The 24679-nt window shown below is 46.6% G+C and overlaps 1 protein-coding gene across 1 annotated transcript; it reads left to right on the top strand.

Annotated features, from left to right (window-relative positions):
* Nucleotides 1-788: 788 nt before the first annotated feature.
* Nucleotides 789-24134, top strand: TBL3 (transducin beta like 3). Its single transcript, XM_083712052.1, has 22 exons — nucleotides 789-941; nucleotides 1516-1567; nucleotides 1672-1767; nucleotides 2233-2280; nucleotides 2691-2832; nucleotides 3017-3101; nucleotides 4618-4788; nucleotides 6227-6302; nucleotides 7115-7211; nucleotides 8196-8404; nucleotides 8701-8842; nucleotides 9037-9095; nucleotides 10077-10180; nucleotides 13048-13711; nucleotides 14828-15058; nucleotides 16568-16638; nucleotides 17059-17215; nucleotides 21230-21288; nucleotides 22069-22172; nucleotides 22589-22660; nucleotides 23070-23228; nucleotides 23801-24134. The coding sequence occupies exons 1-22, from the start codon at nucleotides 904-906 to the stop codon at nucleotides 23914-23916; spliced, it is 2952 nt and encodes a 983-aa protein (XP_083568178.1). The 5' UTR covers nucleotides 789-903; the 3' UTR covers nucleotides 23917-24134.
* Nucleotides 24135-24679: the final 545 nt, after the last annotated feature.

Raw genomic sequence — 24679 nt, 5'->3', positions numbered from 1 at the left:
TAACAAAGCTCACTGTTGCTAGACTCCTAGTTGGAATGTGGCTTTTGCAGATATGGGATCTTGTATTAATGGGCAAGTTAACAAATTTTAAAGAAATAGGCAGGCTAAACAATCATTTACTACAGTGTGGAATGACTTACCATGTATATGGCAGTTACAGTGGTACCTTGGGTTAAGTACTTAATTCTTTCCAGAGGTCCATTCTTAACCTGAAACTGTTCTTAACCTGAAGCACCACTTTAGGTAATGGGGCCTCCTGCTGCCGCTGGAGCACTATTTCTGTTCTCATCCTGAAGCAAAGTTCTTAACCCGAGGTATTATTTCTGGGTTAGCGCAGTCTGTAACCTGAAGTACCACTGTATTGAGCATGGTTACAGACCAAGCACATAAGCATTTGGAATGACATTTAAAACAAACCAACTTACATTATGCTTTTTTAAAAGGGAGACTGGTTCTGTAATTCAGGAATGGGAGGGAGTTTGGCAATTCCTTGTTCTATAGATACTGTATGTAAGAAAAAACTTTTTATTTATTTTTAATCAAACCTTAGAAGGCTAACTAAATAAAATCAAGGACAAAGATACGGTTGGTATCTTAACAGAAGCTTTCATGTCCTAGAGTCTGTCTAGAGTTCATCAAAGCACGTGCCATTTAAGAGAGCTGCAGGGACACTCCTTTCTGTAGGCAAACTCACTTCCGCCTTGCGGAAGCTTCAAAATGAACCAGGAAGTTACGTCTCCACCGAGCTGGTGCCGCTACTTTACCCTTTTCTTACTTCTATGTTTGTCTACGTCACTATTACACGCCGGAAGTAAGTGTTTCTTACCGGAAGCACGTGTTTGTCGGCATGGGGGCAGTGGCGAGGGAATCGAACCGGTAAAGAAGTCAGCCTGGGGTTAGAACATGGCAAGCCGGAGCTCCTCAGTAACCTTCAAAACCAAGTAAGAAAGGGGGAGCGGTTGCCATGGAGAATGCTTCCTGTTTCCTCTCGGGTGGGGTTTCCTTGTGCTATCTCCATGGCAACGCAGTACCTTACAGGGCGGAGGGGGCGGTTGTTTGGACGCGCTAGACTCTCCTTCCCGCTTTTTGTAGTCCCTCCTTGGGGTGTCTGACGTCATAATCGAAGGGGAAGGGTTTCTCAGAGCATGTGCAGAGTGCCTTTCATTTTTATTTCCTCACTGAGCTGCCAGTTGGGGCTGTTTGAATAATTCTGTTTCAATGCCACCCTGAATAGTATCCTGTGCTTTTCCACTAAGTATCCAAAAGTGGCTCCTACACATTTGGGCATAATGTGTGGGGCTTTCAGTCAGTTCCCCTGTGAGACTAGGATCTGCATAGCTTCTCTGCATATTTATCGCTTGAGGATTGGGCACCCTGGGAGAAGACCTGGTGTTACTGTGGTGTCTGAGTGTTCTGCTCTGTCATCCGTGCTTTGGAGCCATTGTTATGGCTGAGCTGAAGCAAAGCCAAACTGTCAACTCGCTGAATTGGTATTTTCCTTCTGTCCTTTCACAGCTATGCCATTTCCAAGAGAATCGAGCCATTCTACAAAGGAGGACGGGTTCAGGTAATGCCAGAGCCCAGGTTTTGACCATGCTGGCTGTGCTTACCACATGTTGCTGTGATCATGTGCAAAAAAGGCTTCTCCACTCTCATCTGTTTGTTTTCTAGATGACCCAAGATGGGGAATATATGTTCTGTGCTTGTGATAACAAGGTGAATGTGGTGGATGTTGCAACAGGAACTGTCGTTAACTGTATCGAAGAGGTAATAAGGACAACAGTAACCACCTTCATTTGATCCCTGAACATGTGTACTTGGTCATCTTCAAAGGATGTCATACCTCTGCTTCCTTTGAAGCTTTCTCAAATACACTCCCCACTAACCTCAGTCTGCCTTCAACCCCCCTCCACCTGCCTGCCTTCTGAGTACTCCAGGGGGTGACACTGCCTGGTGACATTTCCTCCTTCTTGGCATCATTCTTTCCCTTGTAGGTAGGGAAAGTTTGTTTGTTTAGCTCTGAGCCATAACAAGACAGAGCAAAAAAACCCACACATTTTTAGATGAGCCACAAATTCAGCTTTTATTTCCTGGCTGGCTTTCCAAATAAAGAAATTAGCAAAATAACCTGATTTTCATTTTGAAACAACAAAAAGCAAGCAAATTTACTAGGTATATCAAAGTTATTGCTACTAAATGGTAAACTTTTTTCTGTCTTTTTACTCTCCCAAGGATGAAGAAGAGGAAATTACATCATTTGCTCTCAGCAAAGATGATGAGGTAAGTGATTACAGAATTGCATAGTAAGAATTCAGAACAGAGGGTCACATGGGGGCAGAGTGAGATGATGGATGGAATCAAGCACCCTATTAAGCTGTACATTTTTCAGTGTAGACCTTTATTCTCCTGCACATACCACCTTTAAATTAATGGTAGCCATGCAAACTCAGTTTCTTTATTTTGGAGCCATGATGATGTTGGGCCACAAGTACCATCATCCCTAATCAGGCTCACTAGGACTGATGGGAATTGGAGTCCAGCAACATCTGGAGGGCTACAGTTTAGCAGTCGCTGAATAGAGTGCCCCATGTAATACACTTGTGATGCCCAGATTTTTAGACCACTGTGTGGTTCTCTTTACTAGCCAACCTGTTTCCACCATTTCCTCTTGTTATTTCCCCCCATGTTAGATCCTTGTGACTGGAAGCCGATCGATGCTGCTGAAGCAATGGGACTGGCCAGAAAATAAATGCACACGCACATGGAAGGCTATGCACACAGCCTCCATGGCCAGCATGGCCTTTGACTCGAGCTCCACATTGTTGGCTACAGGTACGAGTTGTATGTGTCCAGAGGGAATAGGTAGTCTCCATGGGACTGAGGAGGAAGGAAGAAATACGCCTCTCACCCCATCCCAGTGTTGATTCCTCTGCAGCTAGAGCGGACCTGGAAGCTAAGACCTCCCTATTTGGCTGACTTTTTGTGCCTGCTTCATTTCTCCCTTTTGTTCTTCCAGGTGGTTGTGACAGCGCTATTAAGGTCTGGGATGTTCCCAGGCAGTACTGCACACACAACTTGAAAGGCTCAACGGGGGTTGTCCAGTAAGGAAGCTTTTCTTTTTCCATGTGCTCTTTTGCGATAGGAAAAAACTAGGCCAAACAATTTGTGACTTTCTGCAGGAGGGTGGCAAAGACTTAAAAAAACCAAAGTGTGTTATGCCTTAAATCTGTGTTAACCTCGTAGAATCATAGATGTCGTTCTGATGTATGGCCACGGCAGCTGGGGCTGGTGGGACTTGTAGTCCAGAGTGTCTGAAACTCACCAGGTTGGTGAAAGTTGGATTAGCGTTTGCTTCATTTCCCAGTTACTAATTAACAGAACAACTTTGGTTGGTGCAGAATAGTCAGTCTCCTTTTCAACATCCATAATAAAGCCCACGTCATTCAATAGAATACAGTGGTAGCTTGGTTATAAACTTAATCCATTCTGGAAGTCCGTTCTTAAACCAAAGCCGTTCTTAAAACCAAGGTGCACTTTTCCTATTGAGGTGAGGCCTCCCACCTCCGGTGCCCTTCCACCGTTCAGCTTCCATTTGTAGACCAAGGTAAAGTTCACTAACCAGAACACCTACTTCTAGTTTGTTAACAGGGCGGATCATAGACTGAGGTACCACTGTATAATAGGATTCATCAACTGAGATTACTCTCCATCCCAGCAACTGAATCCTTCTTGTTTCCCCCTCTGTTAAGCCAAGTTATCCTAATTTTTTTTATAGCGCCATCTGTGCTTCTGTATAAACATAGGAAAGAATCCTTATAGTCCAATGGCCCGTCTCAGTCAGTGCCATATTCATTGATGGGAAACCTGTGTATTTCAGATATGTTAGACTACATCCCATGATCTCTGAACATTAGCCATGCTGGGGAGAGCTGATGGAGTTGTAGTCCAACAACATCTGGAGGGCCACAGGTTAACAGTGCTGACTGGTAGTGGCTCTGTAGGGTTTCAGGCAGGGGTCTTGTTCCAGTCTTACATGGAGACACCATTGGGGATTAAATTTTGGACCCTCTGCGTGCTGAGCAGGTGCTCTGCAACTGAGCTGTGGAACATAGAAAGGTGCTTTATACTGAGTCAAACCACCACTTCATCTAGCTCAGTATTGTCTACATCAGTGTTTCCCATACTTGGGCCTCCAACTGTTTTTGGACTACAATTCCCATAATCCCTGGCCATTGGTCCTGCTAGCAAGGGATCATGGGAGTTATAGTGCAACAACAGATGGAGACCCAAGTTTGGGAAACACAGTGGCAGTGACTCTCCAGGGTTTCAAGCAGGGGGCATTTCCAGACCTACTTGGAGTCTGAACATGGGACTTTTTGCATGCAAAGCAGATGTTTTACCTCCTTCCTTTAGAAACATAGGACACTGCCTTATATTGAGTCAGACCTTCAGTCTGTCTAGCTCAGCATTGTCCACACTTACTAGCAGCAGCTGTCCAGGTTTGCAGGCAGAAGTGTCTTTCTTTCTCTCTCTCCAGCCCTACCTGGATATGCCAGAGGGAGCCTCCTGCACACCCAACATATGGTCCACCACTAACCTGCCTGTCTCTTTCCCCAGCCTTGTCGAGTTCCACCCAGACACTTCTAAGCTACAGCTCTTCTCTTCTTCCATGGACAACGCCATCCGGGTTTGGGACCTGAAGTCCAGCGAGTGCATCGCTCAGCTAGAAAACCATTACAGCTCTGTCACCTCCCTCGCTTTCTCTCCTGACAATGAGACGCTCATCAGGTGCGAACCTGGAAGGGGAGCTCCCTCTGTGCTTTCTTTCTGTTCTGCAGCTCAGAATCCATTTAAGTTTCATTAAATCACTTCAAGGCAGCTTACAAAATATAAGCAGTCTACAAACATACAAGAATTAGAATCAAAGGTGTCAGCCAGCAAAATTTTCAATGCAATCCCAAAAGCAAACACTGCCATCCTTCCAAGAAAATACATGGTACAAAACAGAACAGTTTTAATACCCAGCAGAAAAGAAGTGTGTTAACAGTGCCTACATATATGTAATGACACCTTCTCTCTGCCCATTGATGATATTTCTGTTGTTATAATTACTATTGTTGTTATTGCTGTTATAATCTGTTTGTTTATATACCACATTTTCTACAAATTTGTACTCAAATCAGTTTACAGCAGACAAAGACCGTTAATACAGTAACCATAGGTAAAGGTAAAGGTACCCCTGCCTGTACGGGCCAGTCTTGACAGACTCTGGGGTTGTGCGCCCATCTCACTTAAGAGGCCGGGGGCCAGCACTGTCCGGAGACACTTCCGGGTCACGTGGCCAGCGTGACAAAGCTGCATCTGGTGAGCCAGAGCCGCACACGGAAACGCCGTTTACCTTCCCGCTGGTAAGCGGTCCCTATTTATCTACTTGCACCCGGAGGTGCTTTCGAACTGCTAGGTTGGCAGGCGCTGGGACCGAGCAGCGGGAGCGCCACCTGGGTCCCTACAGTAACCATAATACATAATTAAAACCATTATACCATTTACAATTCTAAGTAAAGTATGCTAAGCAGTCGGTGTCTGCTAAAATGTCTTTGCTTAGGCAAGGCTACCCAGACATGTAATTTTAACATGTAACTTTATTTCATTGTGTGTGTGTGTGTGTGTGTGTGTATAAACTAGGAGCATGGACCTGTTTGTAATACAAATGTAATGTAAATATAACCCCATTTTTTAAAAACCAAAGGGTGAACAAACATGAATTTGGCACATTTGGTTTTTCATTGTTTTTGTTTGTCCCCTCTACCTGATATTTTGAAAAGATGATGTCTTGAGAACAAAACCTGCACATTTCCCACTATTTGGGTGGAAAACCATATAAAGTTAATGGTAAAAAAAAAAGACTGGGTGGGCCTCCATTGAAATCAATGGAAAAACTGTGAAGTGAAAGGAAAGTTTCTCCCCAGTGAACACCTCTATGGGAAACTGAAGCCAATACAAAACCTCTTGCCCGAAGAAAGCCATGTGTGAGGCTCAGATGCTCACAAGTCTCAGCCTGAGAGGAGTTGTGTAAAATCTTTTGTGCCTCAGTTTCCTCACCTGTAAATGGGCAGTTGCAAGCCACATTGCAATGCCTTTCAAACCAGTCTCATGGAAACCCTTGTGCTGCAATTCCAGTTATCTAGTTCCAAAGGGCTGAAAGTGATACTGTGTTTGATTTCAGCTCCGGCCGTGATAAAATCTGCACTGTGTGGGACCTGAACAAGGGAGAAGCCAAGGGCACCATCCCTATGTATGAGGTGAAGTTCTCTCCCCCCCCCCCCCCCGCCTTCGTTACTTTGCTTACTCAGAAGGGGCGATCTGATCTCAAGTTCTTCTTTTCTGTGATGTGTTGGGAGAAGAGAGTTGGCCATATTCACACATCAAGGTTTACAGTGAATACACAGGTGGCTTTCGCTTCACCCCTCCCCTCTAGCCAGCAGGAGCAACAAACCATAATCCCTGCCATAGTGTAAGATCTGACCTGGGGATTATCGTTTGCTGCACTCCAAACAAACCGTGAAGTTAAAACCTTGGCTTACTGATCATAGTTTACTTGAGCAAAGCCACAATCCCCAGTTTGGACCCAGTGACTCTGGTTTGCTGCTCCTGCTTGCGCTAGGGGAGGAGCAATCACTTTGCTTGTTAAACCATGGTTTACCATGACATGCACGCTGTGCCAAGGTTTTGTTTTTCATTTTGAACTGCTCACCGTTCCTAATTTTGTTTCAACCTTAAAACTTGGCCATGTTCTGGCAAGCTGTTAGACTGACCCGGTCAGCCCACCACTGGGAATTGTAGTTCAAGCACCAGTTTGGCAAAAGCTGCTATAGAGATACAGCCTAATTCCATGTGTCTCCTTGAGTATGAATAGGCCATCGTCTGTCTTTTAGGTGCATTACATGTTGCTGAATTTTTCCAGAGCCACGCTTGGCCACACTGGTGTGAAAAGTAACTTCTCTGCCCAATAAATGCCTCTGGAGCTTTCTGTCATTGGTGTGTGTGTGGGGGGGTGGATGTCTCTCACTCTTTTCCTGTTCATGACTCCTGCTGACTTCTTTATCCACCTTAGAGCATTGAATCTGTGGTCATGTTGCCAGAACAAGGGGATTTCTCGTGTTTAGGCGTGAGTAAAGAGAGCCTTCACTTCGTAACAGCAGGCAGCAAAGGTGGGTAGAAGACCTTTTTCTTACTCGTTTTATCAGAGAAAACAGTAAACAATTTTTTTATGTGTTAGTGGAGAAGTAAGGAAGAAAATGGAGAGTAAAAGCAGGACTTTTTCTTATAATTTGTGTTCCGATATATTAGGAATAGCTCTCCTAACACACACACACACTCCATTTTTATCCTCACAACAACCTTGTGAGGTAGATTAGGCTGAAAGACTTGGGCCAGCCCAAGGTCACCCATGAGCTTCAAGTGGGAATTTCAACTTGGATCTCCAAGGATGTCGTGCAGCATTCTTGCCATTCTACCACTCTGCATCCAGATAGTTGGAAGGGAGCAGGTCCCACCCTTCCGCCTCCTGTTACCAAGTGCAAAGCGTGTGTGTGTGTCTGTGTGACTGCTGGAGGACAGAGATTGCCTAAAGCCAATTTCTGGGACAAGGGAGTGGTATCCATAGGATTGGAGATATGAGTTCTTAGGGGCACTTGACCTCCAGCAAAAAGCAATATATCCTGGAAGGTTTTCTCATAAGGTCTGGAAACCTGCCCACCCAGCTATGTTTTGCAAACAGAAGCCAAGGTTCCCAGCCCACTGCAGTCCATGCCAGAGCTCACAGAACTGCTCAGGATATAAACCAAAGTGTGGGTTGCAAAGTCTTTCCTCGCCTACGCAATATTTTTTTCTGTAACAATTTCCTTTTTTAGAAATCTATCCCACCTACTTTTCCCAAACAAATTCAAGGTGACTAACAAAGAAGAAACAAATAACCAACCCCAGTTCAGTTCAGCTTTCTTAAAACAGCCTGGCCAAGCTGCCCAGGTGCTAATGGGAATTGTAGTTCAAAACATAAGGAGGGGCACCAGGTTGCCCACAGCTGCTTGGGCTACCTCCCCCCACTCCATTACAAGAGGCCCCCATTTGCCTCAAACCTTGCCCATCTTTGCAAGTTATTTGATGATGCTGACGTCTTGTGTGCTGTGTGTTAGGGATCCTCCGAGTCTGGGATGCGGCGTCAGCCACCTGCGTTCACAGCCAGTCCTTGCCCTGCCTCCCGGCAGCATGCATGGATCAGGAGGACGGGCTGCAGAGCCTCATGCATTGCGTCCTGGTGCCCATGAAAAGCCAAATTTTCACCGTGAACTCGGAACGCAACATCTGCATGTATGATGCACAGACCCTTGAGCTCAGGAAGCAGGTAATCCGCTTCTTAATTATTATTGATTTTTAAGATTTACAATATTTCAGAGTTGCCGTAACATAAGTTATTGGTCAACCTCGGACGGTGGTGGTCCCTCTTTCATTGGAGCAGTTCCATATGTTTGTGTTCAAACCCCTGGAACGTAACTCCACCCCACTGTTCCGAATCTGCTGACTGGTAAGGGCAGAGTTTCAGGCTCCTGTCCCTATCAGGAGAGGCAAGGGACTGGAACTGGGACCCTCTGCATGCAAAGCAGGTATGCTAACCCATCCGGCTTGACTCTTGCTCTTCAGTTTGCAGGTTACAATGGAGAGGTTTTGGATGTCAGGTTCCTGGGCCCCAGAGACTCCCACGTGGTTGTGGCCACCAACAGCCCCCAGCTGAAGGTCTTTGAGCTGCTGACATCTAACTGCCAGATCCTGCACGGCCACACAGGTAGGTGGCAAGAAGCTCCTCCACTTTTCCGTGCGGGATAGCTGCAGGGATGCCTTTCTCAGGGGGTGCGGTTGATGCAAAATTTGGCTGATAAATATTATATAGGGTGTTTGGTCCCAGGGCTGCCTTGCCCTGTTAATTGTTTGCCAGATCAGTGTGGCAACAGCACATCACGCCGGCCTTCTTTCTTGCAGATATCGTTCTTGCCTTGGATGTCTTCCGAAAGGGGAGGTTGTTTGCCAGCTGTGCAAAGGTAATTTCCCAGTTGGGATTCATTTATTTTTAATTCATTGTGCATTAATTCAAGTGGGTGGTTTTTTTGGGGGGTGGGCTCCAGGCCTGAGGCTCATCCCTAAACAGCCTGGGTCTCTGTGTTACTTATGCTGCAGAGCCCTCTTCAAGCACAGAAAGGAACTTTTCCATGTGCAGTTAATGCACAGGATGCGGGCCTCTGGATTGGCTAAGCCAGCGCTAAAGAGACCCTTCCGTAACAAGGAAACTGGCCCAAGCACTTCCTGCTCTTTAATCACCATTTAGCTTAATTATCCTGCTGCTGTTCTGATGCTGGCGTGACATTTAAGGTCTTGGCTGCAGACTTTCAAACTCAATTTTAGCTCAGGAAGCATCTGAAGTATGTGGACGATCTAAACGCTGGATAAATGGGGGCATTGTTTCAAGGCTGCTATGCATAGACTCGGCTTTGAAGGAGCTCTGCAGGATCTCTGAACGGATGCATTCCCCAACTTTGTGTCCTCCTTTCCTCTCCTCTGCCCCCCCCCCCCCAGCACTGGGATTGCTGGTCTCATGCAGGGCCTCCCTCCTGATTTTCCACATCTCAGGACACTTTCAGCAAGTTGCTTGTGTCGTGGTTTCTGCAGGGAATTGTTTTCCTTCTTAGTACATCTTGCTTTTGCAGCCCATGCATACAGCATCCCCCTTCCATGCCACATCTTGCACCAACCCCGCTCTGTACTCTCCTGAGTGTTTTTGCCTGACTGGAATGTGTCCTTGAGTTCTGATGATGTCTCGTGTTGCCTGGTTGGAGAATACAGAGAAGGGGGGTCATGTAGGTACTAGCCTGCTGTTCAGTTGTTGGTCTGACCACTTTTGCCTCTGGCCCCACCCACCACTGGCATGCGGCCCCCAGCAAGTTGCCCAGAAGGGATTGTGGCCCCCAGGCTGAGAAAGCTTCCCCACCCTCTTGTAACCCATCCTCCACCTCTTCCAATTCCAGGATAAAAGCATCAGGATTTGGCGGATGAATGACCACGGTAATGTCTTCTGCGTCGCCCAGGGCCTGGGCCATACCCAAGGAGTGGGTGCTCTCTCTTGCTCCAGGTAACAACAACAGAATCCGTTCCCTGCCTCCTCCCCAGCCTCTCTTGAGTTTCTTGGTGTGTTTACGTAGCAGAGCTTTTTCTTCTCCAGCGGCAGGTTGGGGCTCTCTTCTACTCTGAGTAGAAAATCTCCTCCAGCTGCTGCGTTTGGGTTTTCTTTCCTTTGGTGTTGGTTTCCAGGGCCTCCAAAGACCTGGCGTGTAGCTTGCCTGCTATGCAAGCATTCACCATCTCTCCCTTTCAACCATTCAGGGTTGGAAATGTGGAACAGTTGCATCCTCTGCCATCATCATGTGCACCAAAACACTTCGTGCAGACACCCAGTCCCTGAAATGTTTGGGAAAGGTGTGAAAAAAGTTAACGCTGCCCTGAGATGTGAGGGGGCTCTATGTCACATCCGCAACTTGCATTGAAAGCACATTAAAGAATCCTGGGAACTGTAGTTTGCCAAGGACTGCTCTGCCAGTAGAGATTCAACAGGTGCCATTTCAACTTCTAAACGCCTGCTAGAAACTTTTGTATACTGTCAAGCTGGTGCAGACAATTAAGAATGCACTTTTCTGTAACAGTTAGCTGATTTCTGATTTTGACATTTTCAAATGTTTTTTATGGTATGGTTTTATTTATAATTGTTTTAAACCATGGTACATAAATAGCGGAACACGGGTGGCGCTGTGGGTTAAACCACAGAGCCTAGGACTTGCCGATCAGAAGGTTAGCGGTTTGAATCCCTGCAATGGGGTGAGCTCCCGTTGCTCGGTCCCTGCTCCTGCCAACCTAGTAGTTCAAAAGCATGTCAAAGTGCAAGTAGATAAATAGATACCGCTCCGGCGGGAATTTCCGTGCGCTGCTCTGGTTCACCAGAAGTGGCTTAGTCATGCTGGCCACATGACCCGGAAGCTGTATGCTGGCTCTCTCAGCCAGTAAAGCGAGATGAGCGCCACAACCCCAGAGTTGGCCACGACTGAACCTAATGGTCAGGGGTCCCTTTACCTTTACCTTACATAAATAGCGTACATAAGAATTTTTTATAAATAAGTTTTCTGGAAAGTGCAGCTTCATTGAGAGATAAATTATAATTCCCGGGATACTTGGTGGGGAGGGAAGCAGTGTGCTTTAAATATATGAAGCAGATGTGACCCTTGCGACTTTAAAAGAGGATTCGACAGCTGATTGGAAAAGGCTATCAAAGGTGCTCTTATATGACACCCGCCATCCTATGGATTGGAAGTGTTTAGTTGACTTATCTGGCTGTTCCCATTCCTCACCACCCCTCTTTGTGTGTCCCTCTGCTGAAGTGATGTCCTAGGTGACTGCTATCCCAAACAAGAGCATAACATTCTTCAGCCAAGTCCTTAAACATGCTATTTTTCCAGCACCACCATCCCCACCTCTTCTGGTCTCTCTTCGCTTCCTTTTCCCCTCTTGCTTTCCTTCCTCTTTTTCATTCTCCTCTTTGGTGCACTCTCCAGCACCCAAGGTTCGCCTTCCCAGCAGCTCAAGCAATGGGGTGATACAGGTGAGCTGAGCAGCGCAGGTGGCTGCCTGCTGGTGTTACTGATTCCACTGCACGCCTCTGAATCCCAAGAGAGGGTGATCAAAGCAGGCCCAGTGCTGCGAGCGTTCTCCAACCCAGCCTTTGCTTTGGGTGGGCCTTAGGCATTCCAAAAGGCATCCCCACCCCGCACTCCAGAGCTGCAAATAGGCAAGGATATGGGGACTGCAATGGGTTGCAGACCTGTGTGTGTGCAGAAGCACTTCTTCTTAGATCTCCCTGTCTGAAGCATCAGTTTGCACCCTGCCATTTCTCAAGGCAGATGAAAGAGCAAAGATCAAGAGGAGCAGATTCCTTAATTTCGCGTTGACGCAGCTTTGAACTGGTTGTCGGGTCAGAGATAACGAGGGGTTCTGGAAAGCCTTAGAAATTATTTTGTTGCTGAGGTTCCCCTTTGATGTCCAAAATCTGTTGCTTTTTCCCCTTTTTAATCATTTCATTCAAAGAGCAATAGTTGTGGCCACACTATCAGCTCCCAAATTAAATGAACAGAAATATTTGAATACATGATTCTTTAAAAAACAAGAGATTTTCCCTTCTCTTTTTTTGTGCGTTTGTGCTCCATCCCACTCAACAGTCCGTGATCTGTATGAGATAGCTCAGTTGGTAGAGCATTAGACTGTTAATCTCAGGGTTGTGCATTTGAGTACTACATTGGGGGGAAAGTTTCCTGCATTGCAGGGAGTTGTACTGGATGACCCTGGTGGTCCCTTCCAACTCTACACTGAAGTTTATTTTTTTGTGGTAGAGCATATCTGAGTGGTAGGGCATCTGCTTTGCATGCAGAAGGTCCCAGGCTCCTAATGGCATCTCCAGGTAGGGCAGGAAGAGAACCTTGAAAAGCTGCTGCCAGTCAGTGCAGGCAGTAATGAGCTAGATGGACCAAGGATCCGTCTCTATATAAGGAAATGCACTACCAGACTTCAAGGGGGGCAGGAATAGCTCCTGACTGTATAGAGCTGCTGCCAGTCAGTGTGGACAATACTAAGCTGGGTGTACCTATGGTCTGACTTAGTATAGGGCAGCTCCCTGTTTCTTCCTGGCTTCCTTTTTAGGGTCCCCCCCAACTTCTGCAAATCCTGGGTTTCCCCTAAGGAAGCTGATGCCCTTCTCTCCTGCTTTTCAGTAGCGCTGTTAGGCTAAACAGCTGTCATATGAATTGCGTCTGAGTTTACAATGAGTTTATGTTGAGGGGCTCAAGGCAGGTTTGTTCTCTGCACAGGTGCAGCAATTAGTGGTAGCTCTGTTGCTTCTGACCTTCCTTCCTTTTAATCTCATTCACTCTCCCCCCCTTCCCCTCCGCTTCTTTCCAGGATGAAAGAGAACTTTGTGGTCACAGCCAGCAAAGACAATACGATGAAAGTGTGGAGTATCCCCGAGTACATCACTGCCAGGGAACCTACAGCTGCTCCCACCACAAATCCTGTCCCCCAACCTGCTGCCCCTCCAGTCACAAAGCCTGCTCCCCCTCCTGCTGCCCCTCCAGCCACAAAGCCTGCTCCCCCTCCTGCTGCCCCTCCAGCCACAAATCCTGCTCCCCCTCCTGCTGCCCCTGCCACCACAACTGCTGCTACAGCTGCAACCACAACTGCTGGTACAGCTGCAACCACAACTGCTGCTACAGCTGCAACCACAACTGCTGCTACAGCTGCAACCACAACTGCTGCCACAACTGCAACCACAGCTGCTGCCACAACTGCTGCTACAACTGCAGCCACAACTGCAACCACAGCTGCCGCCACAACTGGTACAACTGCAACCACAACTGCTGCCACAACTGCCTCCACAACTACTACAACTGCCGCCACAACTGCTACAACTGCCACCAAAACCTCTACCACACCTGATGCCAAAACTGCTCTCTTTAAAAGCGCCAGCTCAAAAAGTGCCAAAAATGTCAAAATTACTGAATCTCCCACGACTCCTGAAGAACCCGTAGCTCTTGAAGCCACAGTGACGACGACACCCCACCACAAGGTCAGGCAGTGGCGGAGTTTCGCGGTCCTTTGGAGCTTGGAGAGTGAGATGACCTCCTCCCTCCACAGCTCTGGAAATGCTTATCTAATAGATAATACCAGTTGTTTAAAAATGTGAGGTGAACTTCTGTTGTTGTTGTTCTGCCCTTCCTCCTAATGGAGCCCAAGACAGAAAACAGCAATACACAGCTAAAAACAAAACAAAAATATATTTAGAACATCTAAAAATATGTTGGGCTGGGTTTTACGCAAACACAAAAAAGTGGGGTTAGTCCACTTCTTGAGATTTGTTGCCTTGTCTGAAGAATATTTGTTGCAAGGTGGAGAATGCAGCCGCTCAGGCCTGGAGAAAATTTAATAAATTTCCCACCTTTGGGCCATGGGTGGGAGATCAGGAGTTTCTCACTCCATTCCTCTTGTCCATGAATTTTCCCTATCCCTTTTCTGGCACTGACCATCATGCTCATGTTGACTCCAACCATGGTTAGCTTCATTTTGGGTGAGCGGGGAGGTTTATGAACCTTCTGTGCTTGTAGCAGGGGGACGGACCACCTTTAAATAAGTGTTAATAATAGAATTGTAGAGTTGAAAGGGACCCCGAGGGTCATCTAGTCCAACCCCCTGCAATGCAGGAATCCTGCCCACAGTCACCCCTGGGTGGACTTAAACCACCATCCTTCTAGTTAACAGTCAGATGCACTGACCTATTGTGCCACTGGGAAAACATCACCAACACAGTAGGGGCTGGGTTTGCAAACCATGGTTATTATTAACATTGGAATGGCCATAGTGCTAGCTATGGTTAGTCCAAATTCATGTACAAGAGGGGGTGGGGAGGAAGCATACAGGTCCCATGGCAAATTCACGAGTATGAGTTTAGTGACATCATGCCTGCATCAGGTCAGAATCAGGCTGCCATACAAATAGTGCTGTGATGTGTTGCAGAGCAGTTGTTACCCAACTTATAAAAATTCTTATTTTTAACATGTAAAAACCAGTAATATGTCTTGTTGGTGCTCCTGGCTATTAAGAAGTCTGGAATTCTGAATAACTTGCAATTCCTCAGCTTGCAAGAGAATGCAGCACCAGAAGACCTCTCTCTGTTTTTTTTGCTAAGGATGTAAATAGCGTGGCGGTTTCTCCGAATGACAAGCTGATCGCTACAGCATCCCAGGACAAGACGGCCAAGCTGTGGACCTCCGACAGTTGTGAGCAATTGGGAACCTTTGTCGGACACAAACGAGGCATCTGGTGTGTGCAGTTCTCACCGGTGGATCGGATCCTAGCCACCTCTTCTGCGGATGGCACTGTGAAACTCTGGAGTCTGCAGGATTTCAGCTGTCTAAAGGTACCCTATGGGGCCATCTTTAACACCTAGCCATTATTTTTCATTGGCCAGAAGTTTAGGAGCCTTGAACTTCCTGTAATTTAGATTAAATGGTTAGAAATAATATATGGCTAACTGCATCTGGCGCGTAAGAGGTTTAAGGAATGGCAAAAGGAGGATAAATAGGGCCATTAATTTTCATGGGAGGATAGTGCTATCAGTAGCTACAAGTCACAATGGCTATATTCTACCTCCACTGTTGGAGGCAGTGATGCTTCTGAATATTAGTTGCTGGAAACTTCAGGCAGGGAGTGGGCTGTTGTGCTTGGGTCCTGCTTCAGGGTTTTCCACTGGGGCATCTGGTTGGCCACTGTGAGAAGAGGTGTTGCCTCTGTGCAGAAAATAAGGCAATTGTGCACTGGCCAAATTGAAGGGATTCCTGGTAGTGTATAAAGCCCTAAATGTCTTGGGGTCAGCCTTTCTGCATGCAGTACCTTCCTGTTCTTTGAGATCTGCTGGAGAAGCATTGCAAACTGTCCCATAAGACTTCCATTTGGCAGCCACAAGGACTGGGGCATTTGGCATAGCGGCACCTATGTTGTGGAGTTCCCTGCATGTTCCTTTGCATGCTAAGCACACGTCTTCTGTGTTTAATTTTACACGGCAGTTCCTGCCATATGGCCCCGTTCTGTGTTTGCTTCTCTTCTGATCCTTGCCTTTTTACATTTCTAGCTTTGGTGTTACACTGATCTTATGCAGTACTCCTTGATTTAGGAGTACTGAAATGTGTGTATCAGTAAAAAATAAATAAGATGTGTTGACCACCAGAAACCCCATTCAGCCCCCTCTCTTGTTTTAATGAACAGCTTTCTTTAGGAGCAGTCTCCATTCTGGTCAAGTCAGTAGCTAAACTCCCAGTGACTGGAATAATAGGCTCCATTCTTGATGAAAACTGAGGTTGTTCAGGATTCAGAATAAACTGGGTAGATTTTTTATCCCATGCACTTCCCCCTCCTGTTCAGGAATGATTACGTAGCATCTTATCAAGCTATTCAGTGGACAAACATTTTCTGACTCAAATATGTAGACATTTGAGTGGATATGTAATCTGGGGGCTGTCTGGTTCGCAGTAACTCATGACAGAGCCTTCTGGGTGGTGGGTCCCCATTTGTGGAATGCCTTCCTGGTGAAGTGCGTCAGTCTCCCTCATTAACGTTTTGGAGAAATTTAAAAACATTCCTCCCCCCACCCCCCGGCATTTAATGGCTGAAAGACATGTCTCTGGCATCCCTGAAATTATTAGTTTTGAGAATAGGTTATTGCATTTAGGAGTTTTTAAAACTGTTTTTAGAAGCTTTAATTGTATTGTTTTAGTATTGACATGGTTGCCACCCTAGGATCCTTGAGAGGAAGGAAGGCGTATAAATTTAATAAATAAATGTATAAATAATAGCAGGAGCAACTTCATTGCTGTCATAACATTCTTTCTACCTGCTCACACTTGGTTCTCCCTTTTCCTTGCCTCCCCAGACTTTCGAAGGTCACGAAGCCCCTGTGCTGAAGATCATTTTTGTGAGTGGAGGGGGACAGGTGCTGAGCAGGTATGTCTTCTGTGGAAAGGGTGTGGCATTTTGCTCAGGCTGATGAGCTAGGCGGTCAGCCTCTGAGGAAAACAAAATGGTTACCTGTCACTAGAGGTAGGCGGAGCCCCCAGTTCCCCTGCTTGTTCCCCAGCGGTGCCTCGTATTAATATATATATTGTATTTATCTCTATATAATAAAAATGTAAGGGTGTCATCGCGTAGTCCTCGTTGGAGGATTTGTAGTGCCTCATCACAACTCCAGATTGTGGAGGCAATGGCAGAGCAGAGCAAGCAGGGGCACAGCCCCTAGTATTTAATATAAATCTCTAAGCACAATGATTTGTTTTGTTTATTGAGTTTATATCCTGCCCTTCTTCCTGGTGGACGCCAATAAATGACATTAGTCTCTCCTTGCCTCTTCTCCTCCTTCTCCCAAAGTGGAGCAGATGGCCTTATGAAACTTTGGACGATCAACAACAACGTTTGTGTGAAGACCTTCGACGCTCACGATGATAAGGTGTTGGGCCTACACGCCAATAGGAGAGACAACGCACTGGTGACCGGCTCCGCCGATTCCAGGGTCTTGCTGTGGAAGGTACAACCGACACAAATGCCTGACCTAAAGACCACCATTATAATCTGGCTTATTTGCTTTATGTTCTTTTTTTTCTTCTTCACCCTCTACCTCGTCGTCTTGATCAAAATTCGCTAGTGCCCTTCATGGAAACGCAGAACGATCCACCTTTCCTGTGGCCTGGTATTGGTTCCGATCTGTAATAAACGGGTGCCATTTTTGAACAGAGTCAGTCAATACTGCTTGTCCGTTTCTTCAGTGAACCAAGTCCATCAGTTTATGAGTTCGTGCCAGTGGAAGCTGGTCCGTGATGGCAAATAGGCTGCTGCTCCACCAACCTCAGTCTGTCCTCAGCCAGCTTCCACCTGCCTGCCTTCTTACAACCATTCCAGCAAGTGGCCCTGGCTGTCGGCCTCTCCCTCCTTAGTCTCACTGTTGCCCTTGCTGAAGTCAGTAAGGAGGAGGAGGACACAACTAGTATTAGTTGGCTTTGTCTGTCATTGCCTCTGGCACCACTTAATATTGGTCCCTGTGCCTTCTGCTCCGGCAGTCTCAGTGGATACCAGCCACCCCTGGTTTGTGCCATTTCATATGCATTTTGAGTGCCATTTGCTTAGAGTAGCTACGGGCATCTGTCATTGTGTGGTGGCGAGACGATTCAGAATTATTATCCTACACGCTCCTTGAGGATCTCACTTTAGGAGTGATGAAAATGTCCAGGTTAATATGAGCATAGGAATCTGCCTTATACACAGTCTGATCGTCCGTACAACCAGCCCACTGTTGCCTGCACTGATGGGGAACAGCTGTCCAGGGCTTTGGGCAGAGAAGGGTCTTTAACCACCCATCCCTCTTCTCAGGGAACTCTGGGAATTGTAGCTCCTTGAAGGGAATGGGGTCTCAGCACCCTTAACAGTTACAGCTCCCAGGATCCTTTGAGAAAAACAATGACTGTTTAAGGTGGTACCATAGTGCTTTAAATGTGTAGTGCGGACATTGCCTTAGTCGTGCTTCTGAGTTTAAGCTAAGATTCAGGCCTCCAAGGCAGCCATGTGTTAATGCCCCCATTGCCAGGGATAGATTATGCGACCTAGAAAATTTAAACTTGTTCCTCTAGCTCCACTTCAGTTCCTTTCCCTGCCTTGCCAGGGAGAGGTTCTGTCCTTTAGCTTCCTGCTTTCATGATTTCTTAAAACTTCCTTCCTTTCTTTCAAGGTAAGGTGTCCAGTGATACTGATATTGGATCTTGTTCTAGTAAATATATGTATTCCAGTTATCCTTCAGAAACCATTATCATACAATAACTGCGTGCAGCTATTCATTTATTTTACTTAACATACATTTCTGACTTCATTTTAGGGCAGGCTTAAAAGAGAGAGAACTGGACAAATTCACGTTAGATAAGGCTGTCATGTGACGACTACTATCCACAATGGCTGTGCTCTGCCGCCATGGTTGGAAGCAGTAATGCTTCTGAATGCCCGTTTCTGGAAACTGCAGGAGGGGAGAGAGCTCTTGGGCTCAGTTTCTGCTCCCAGGTTTCCTATTGGGGCAGCCACTTGGAGAACAGGATGTTGAGTAGATGACCATTGGCCAGATCTAGCAGGCTTTTCTTATGTGCTTGTCTTCTTAAAACACAAAGCAATGGAACAAGCACCATAAAAGCTTTTTTTTTTTTTTTTAAGAAACCTTACTGGGTCCAGGAGTTCCCACAATCTGTGTGCCTTATTTTTCAGAGGAAGCGTAACCAGTAAAACTGGTTGCAAACCTCGATTCCAAATGATGGTCTTGGCAATCAAATAAGCCTCTCTTTTCAGGATGAGGCTCCTTTCAAGAGGAGCATAACTCTGGTTTGTTTTCCCAAAAGGAACTTTCATAGTTTCTTTAAGCTCCTCACCTCCCTACAGCACACTAGTGCTGGTAAAGCCAGGTATATCAATCAACTGTGTTTGGGTAGCACTGATGTTTCAAGCCGTGCTTTCTTTAGATGGAACCACCCACACAGATCCTCTTTTGTGTTCAACAAAGCTGTCGTGACTTAGTTTTTGCCAGCCGTTGAAAACTGACCAACGGTTTTACACCTGGGTACCTAACAGATGGATTTGGAAGTTTCAAGGCACAATTGATTCAAGCTCCATGCTTGTTTGGGTGTCATTGCCTTCAAAAAAATATCAGCTTGCGTTTCCTGTGTGGCCGGGGCTGGTGAAAGTTATAGTCCAAAACAGGTTGGAGTAAGAGAAATCTTTGCCGATTTCTGCCCTGATGCCTTTAGCACAGAGTTAGGGAAGCTTTTTAGCAGATATTCAATCGTCCCTGCCTCTGCAGGGCAGCTTCGACGGGTGGGTGGCATAACCTACCTGCCAAATTTTGCATTGAAGCAGCTGCTAAAACAGAGCTTTCCCCTTCCTTTTTAGTTGTGGTTTTAATGAAACCCATCAGCACCTTGCTCCAGCAATGGAACAATCAGGACCTCCCTTTATCCTGCCAGTCGTCCCAGTGTTGTTGTGGCTGTACCTGCCCTGCACCTGGTGGCATAAGAGGGCTGGTGACCATGACTTGTGAAGGATGACATAACAGGCCAGACTGGAACTCGCCCCAGGTCAAATTTGACCCATCAGGCAGGGGTTTCCCCACCCTTGCCTTTTAACAGAACAGTTTTGCTCTAAAAGCTGTCGCCTAGGGCGCTGGTACAAATGCAAATGTCAGCCGTGGTAGTGGGCACTGCTGTCAAGTGCGGAAGGTTGGGTAAGGTGGTTCTTAATGGACATTTTCACCTTTTGGTGTAGCAGGTGAAGAAAGCCTTCTAGGTGCAGGCAAATTCTGTTTGCCTGGTGAAAACTTGCATCCCTTAAACAACCTGCATGATCAAACAACTTTGTTTCATTTTGCTTTTCGCAAACAATGTGATTCAGATTCGTTTCTTTGAATCTAGTCATCTGACTAAATAAGAGTTTAACAAAGGGGACTACAAATCCGTATGAAATGGATGCACGGTAACATCAATAGAAATTTAATCGGAAGTTTGCTGACATATTACAGCATTCTCCTTTAGGAGTTTTGTTCCTCTAGCCCAAGGTTTCTCCTTAAGGCTGGTGCCTGGGTCCAGCAGGAAGCTCCCTCTTCTTGGTGGGGACTGATGTGCCCACACTTCAGAGTTCTTGACACTTAACCTCCCATTGCAGCAGATGGAGGGGGAAGAGGGCTCCCCAGGGCAGAGGGAGCAATGTCATAGTCAGTTCTCCCATGGACTGACATCATTCCCCCCCAAAGAGATTAGAGATAATTCATCTTTCTGGTTCCCCGTTGCCAGTGATAGTCAACATTAATTGTACTCTGAGTAGATCCCTTGAAAAATCAGTGGATTTAGGGGGCTTGTCCATTGCTTTCAGTGGGTCTATCCTGGGTATAACTTAACTGGATATCGCCCTATTTTGGTAAAAAGCAATAATTACATTTTCTTTTTAAATTGTTTTATTTTTCACCACAAGAGCCCAAAAAGTCATTAAAGGAGATGCTTATACAATGGTGGTAAATACAACTGTATGTATGAATGTTAAACTAACACATAAATTAGGAGAGTCATATTTCTTGCTTAGGTGGAGGTAAGGAGTCGTACAGGTCATTGTTTGAAATGTAAAATATAAAGTCCCACCAGATTGCATAAACTTGTTCTACTGGTTCTGTGTCGTTCATCACACAAATTTTGTGGGTTATCTTTTTGGTAATAGCCGGGTTCTACATTTAAAATCTAAAATCTCTCTCTCTTAAAAAAACTACGCAAATTCTGTAAAGGACTTGAGTATGTATGTTTAATTTTCATGAGTCAATTTGACAGCATACCTTTCCATTGCCTGGTGGGACGAGGGTAACACCTGAAAACATGAATGCGTGGGTGGCTCTTTCAGTTCTAAAACTGAGGGGGAATCCCACAGGAGTTTCAGAAGTTGCATTTTCCGAGGCATCAGCCATTCCATTTTGCCATTTTTTCTTCTTCTTCTGTTCCTTCCCTTTTTTTGTGTTTCTGTATGTTAATAGGATGTCACTCAAATTGAGCTTGAAGAGGAACAAGTGAAGCAGGAAGAGCAGATTCTGAAGTGAGTATCTTGGGGCAACTTCTGCAATTGGGCTGGGGATTGATTGTGGGGGGAGGCTCCTCAAAGATTGCCATCTGTCCCATAAAAGTGCACACATATAAATAAGAGCACTGAAGTAGCGAGTGGTTACAGCAGCCTTTCCTGCTGCCCTCCAAATGTTTTGGACTACAACTCCCATCAGCCCTAGCTGCCTCATCCATCCCAGCATCAATGCTGATAGTGGGATGCTATTGCTGGGCAAGACACTCCTGGAGAATCTCACTTGTCTCTATAAGTGGTGGCATCAAGTATTTGAAAGTGGGAAGTCTGGGCTAGTTGAGAGACTGACCTCAGTGACCACCTGGAGGGACCACCCTTGCAAGGTACCCTGGGGGGTGTCACAGGCACTGGCAGCAAGCCAGATACTAGACAGGACCCAAGATGGCCCTGCCCATCCTTCCCATGAGGGTTTTACAGTAGGGGGTCAGCTGCTTGCAAAGAGGGCTGTCAAAGAATGAGATTTCCATCTGCGTTGTGTTCCAGGCTCCATCCAGATTGCAAAACAGGGTAGTAGCAGGGTAAGGTCCATCCAGGTGGCCCAGGGAGCAAAAGAAAGAGGCATGCCTGGGAATGGAAGGGATCCACCATGAGGCCTTCATGGCCTTCATCTCCTGGTCTGTCTTCATCAAATACAGCATTTGCCATTTTAGCTTTTCTCTGCCGTCACGGCAGCTAGAAACATGCTCTTTTCAAATTCCAGCTGTGATCCAGCACCCTCTCATTCTTGCTTTGTGTTTTCAGAGAGCAGCAGCTGTCTAACTTGCTGCATAAGAAGAAGTACCTGAAAGCACTGGGCTTGGCAATCTCCTTGGACCGGCCACACACGGTGTTGTCGGTGATCAAGGGTAAGGCTCTTGATAACAAAGAACATTAAGGGAGATTTTCCTTAAGTCCTGGCTGTTGCTTTCACTCGGCCTTGCAACATGATTCTGTTCACAGAGAGTTCCATGGGGCTTACTTCCAAGGCCCCGTCTCCCCTATACATTTAAAGCAATGTCATACCTCTTTAATACCTCCTGTCACCCGGTGAGCTTCATGGCCAAATGGGAGATTTGAACCCTGGTCTCTCCCACGTCCTGTGCTGACACTCTGGCAACCAGGCCACATTGGCCTATACTCCTTCCACTCTCAGAGCTACATTTCCCAGAGTTTCCTGGGAAAGTGGGACTGATTGTGAAACCACTCCTTAACCCCTCTTCTACACCCACCCACCCACCCACCCAGGATTTATTAGTGGTTGACTGTTCGTTGTTCTTCTTAGCTATTCTTAAGGAGGCTAATGGAAAAGAAGACTTGGAAAAGAACCTCCTGAAGCTTCGGAAAGACCAGAAAGGTTAGTTGGTATGCTGCAAGGACGACCTCTAAAGGGGTGTGTGTGTGTGTGTGTGTGTGTGTGTGTGTGTGTACTGAACTTAACAATTACCCAGCAGGTGCCCTTTCGCAAAGTCTTTTTTTGTCCTTTTGAACAAATGGGAAAGTTGCGAGTGAGAGGAGAGGTTGCTTGACCCTGCGCCCTCCTGGCATTTTTCTGATTCAAAACCTCCCACCAACACCGCAAGCTGCTTTTCTACTAGGTGGGGAGGGGTGTTGGATCTGCTTCCCTGCCTTAAAGAAAGGCGCAGGGCAGACGTGTGCGTAGACCTGGCCACGCTTCGCAAGAGAGGTGAGTTGGTTCAAGGTGGCCACGCTGCCTGCAACTTGCACTCCTTCCTGACGTGTTGTCCCCAAACCCCTTCTTCCAGAGGCTGTGCTGAGGTTTTCCATCACGTGGAACACAAACTCGCGGAACTACCTCGAGGCTCAGGCAGTGGTGGAAACCCTCCTCAAGCATGAGACGCCAGAGAGCCTCTTGCAATATGAAGGGATCAAAGCAGCTGTGGAGTCTCTCCTACCATACACAGGCAAGTGACCTTTTGAATACTTCTCCCCATACCACCCCAGGCTTCATCCCGTGTTTGTATCTTCATTTACGGGTTCATATCCTGCCTTTCCTCCAGGGAGCTGTACATTGTTCCCTCTCCCCCAACCCAATTTTATCCTCACAACAACCCTGTGAAGTAGGTTATCCTGAGAGAGAGAGAGAGAGAGAGAGAGAGAGAGACTGGCCCAAGGTCACCCAGTGAGCTAAACATCTGCGCAAGGGATTTTTCCCTGGGTCCCTGCAGTTCTAATCCAGTATTCCAGCCACTGCACTACACCATGACTCATCCTAAAATGGAGATTGTTGAGTGGGTGCAGCAGGGCTTCCAGGTGGGATTGCAAAGGATTAGACCTGGGACCTTCTGCATACAACACAGATGTTCTGCCGCTGAGCCAAGGCCCTTCTCTGGTCCACCATTACTGATCTTCTTATGGCAGATCCCTTGATGAGCTCAGAACGCAGTTTGAATGCCATGAACATGGAAGGGAGCAGCTGCTGATGCGGCAGGAACAGGCAACTTTCATTCCTCCCCCTGCCTCTCTCTTTCTGCAGAACGGCACTTCCAGAGGCTGGGCCGGTTACTGCAGGCCTCCATGTTCCTCGATTTCATGTGGCAAAACATGAAGCTGCCTGACGCCGCCAAGTGGGATGAGGAGATGGACACATGATGAGCTTTGGGTGCCAGCGGCATGCGGGGCAGAAGAGCTGGACACTCTTGCCAAGTTGGCACTGCTCTCACCGGTGGAATATGTTGAATTGGTTTGTAAAAAAACCCCCCACAAATGTACGTTTTTCATTTTGTAAAGGCATAAATCTCCTGAGAGTGTCTTCCTACATACATCCCTTTCCCATCCCCTTTAAAAATGAAATAAATTTATTTAGCATACTGAGTTTTGAGAATGAAATAATACTCCATTCTAGGCAGTGGCCCTGACCACCAGAGGCCATATCAGAAGACGGGAAAGCAAGTGGGGATTGCCCAGAGGACAACATTATGGCTATAAAAGAGGCAGCCCAACACTAGGTGGGGCGGTCTGGAGATTATGAGGTGTCTGTGAGGAGCTGAAGTTCAATTAGCTTCACAAAGAGCCTTAAGCAAAGGTGATAAACAGTGCTGTGGTGACTGTGCCCTTGGCTCTGTGTGAGGCAAACCGTGGGTCACGGTTGCCTTTCAGGCCATGGGCAGCAAAAAAAGAGGAGGTGCAAGAAGGGTTGTCAACAGCCCGGCCCACCACATAACACTTGCAGTGGAACAGATCCTCCAGCCAGTTCCATTTCAAGGTATCCAGTGGCTTGGTGTTCAGTGTTGTTCTGAGCCCCCGAGGTGGGGGGGTACAACAATTAAAGCACAATATTAAAAACAGTTTAAAGCATCTTAAAATCTCAGAAATAAAGTGGGTCCTAAAAATATATGCCTCGTGAATCAAAAGG

The sequence above is a fragment of the Podarcis gaigeae genome, assembly GCF_964106915.1.
Source record: "Podarcis gaigeae genome assembly, chromosome: 14".
Classification (NCBI taxonomy): Eukaryota; Metazoa; Chordata; class Lepidosauria; order Squamata; family Lacertidae; genus Podarcis; species Podarcis gaigeae.
This window is presented reverse-complemented; position numbering and strand designations above follow the sequence as displayed.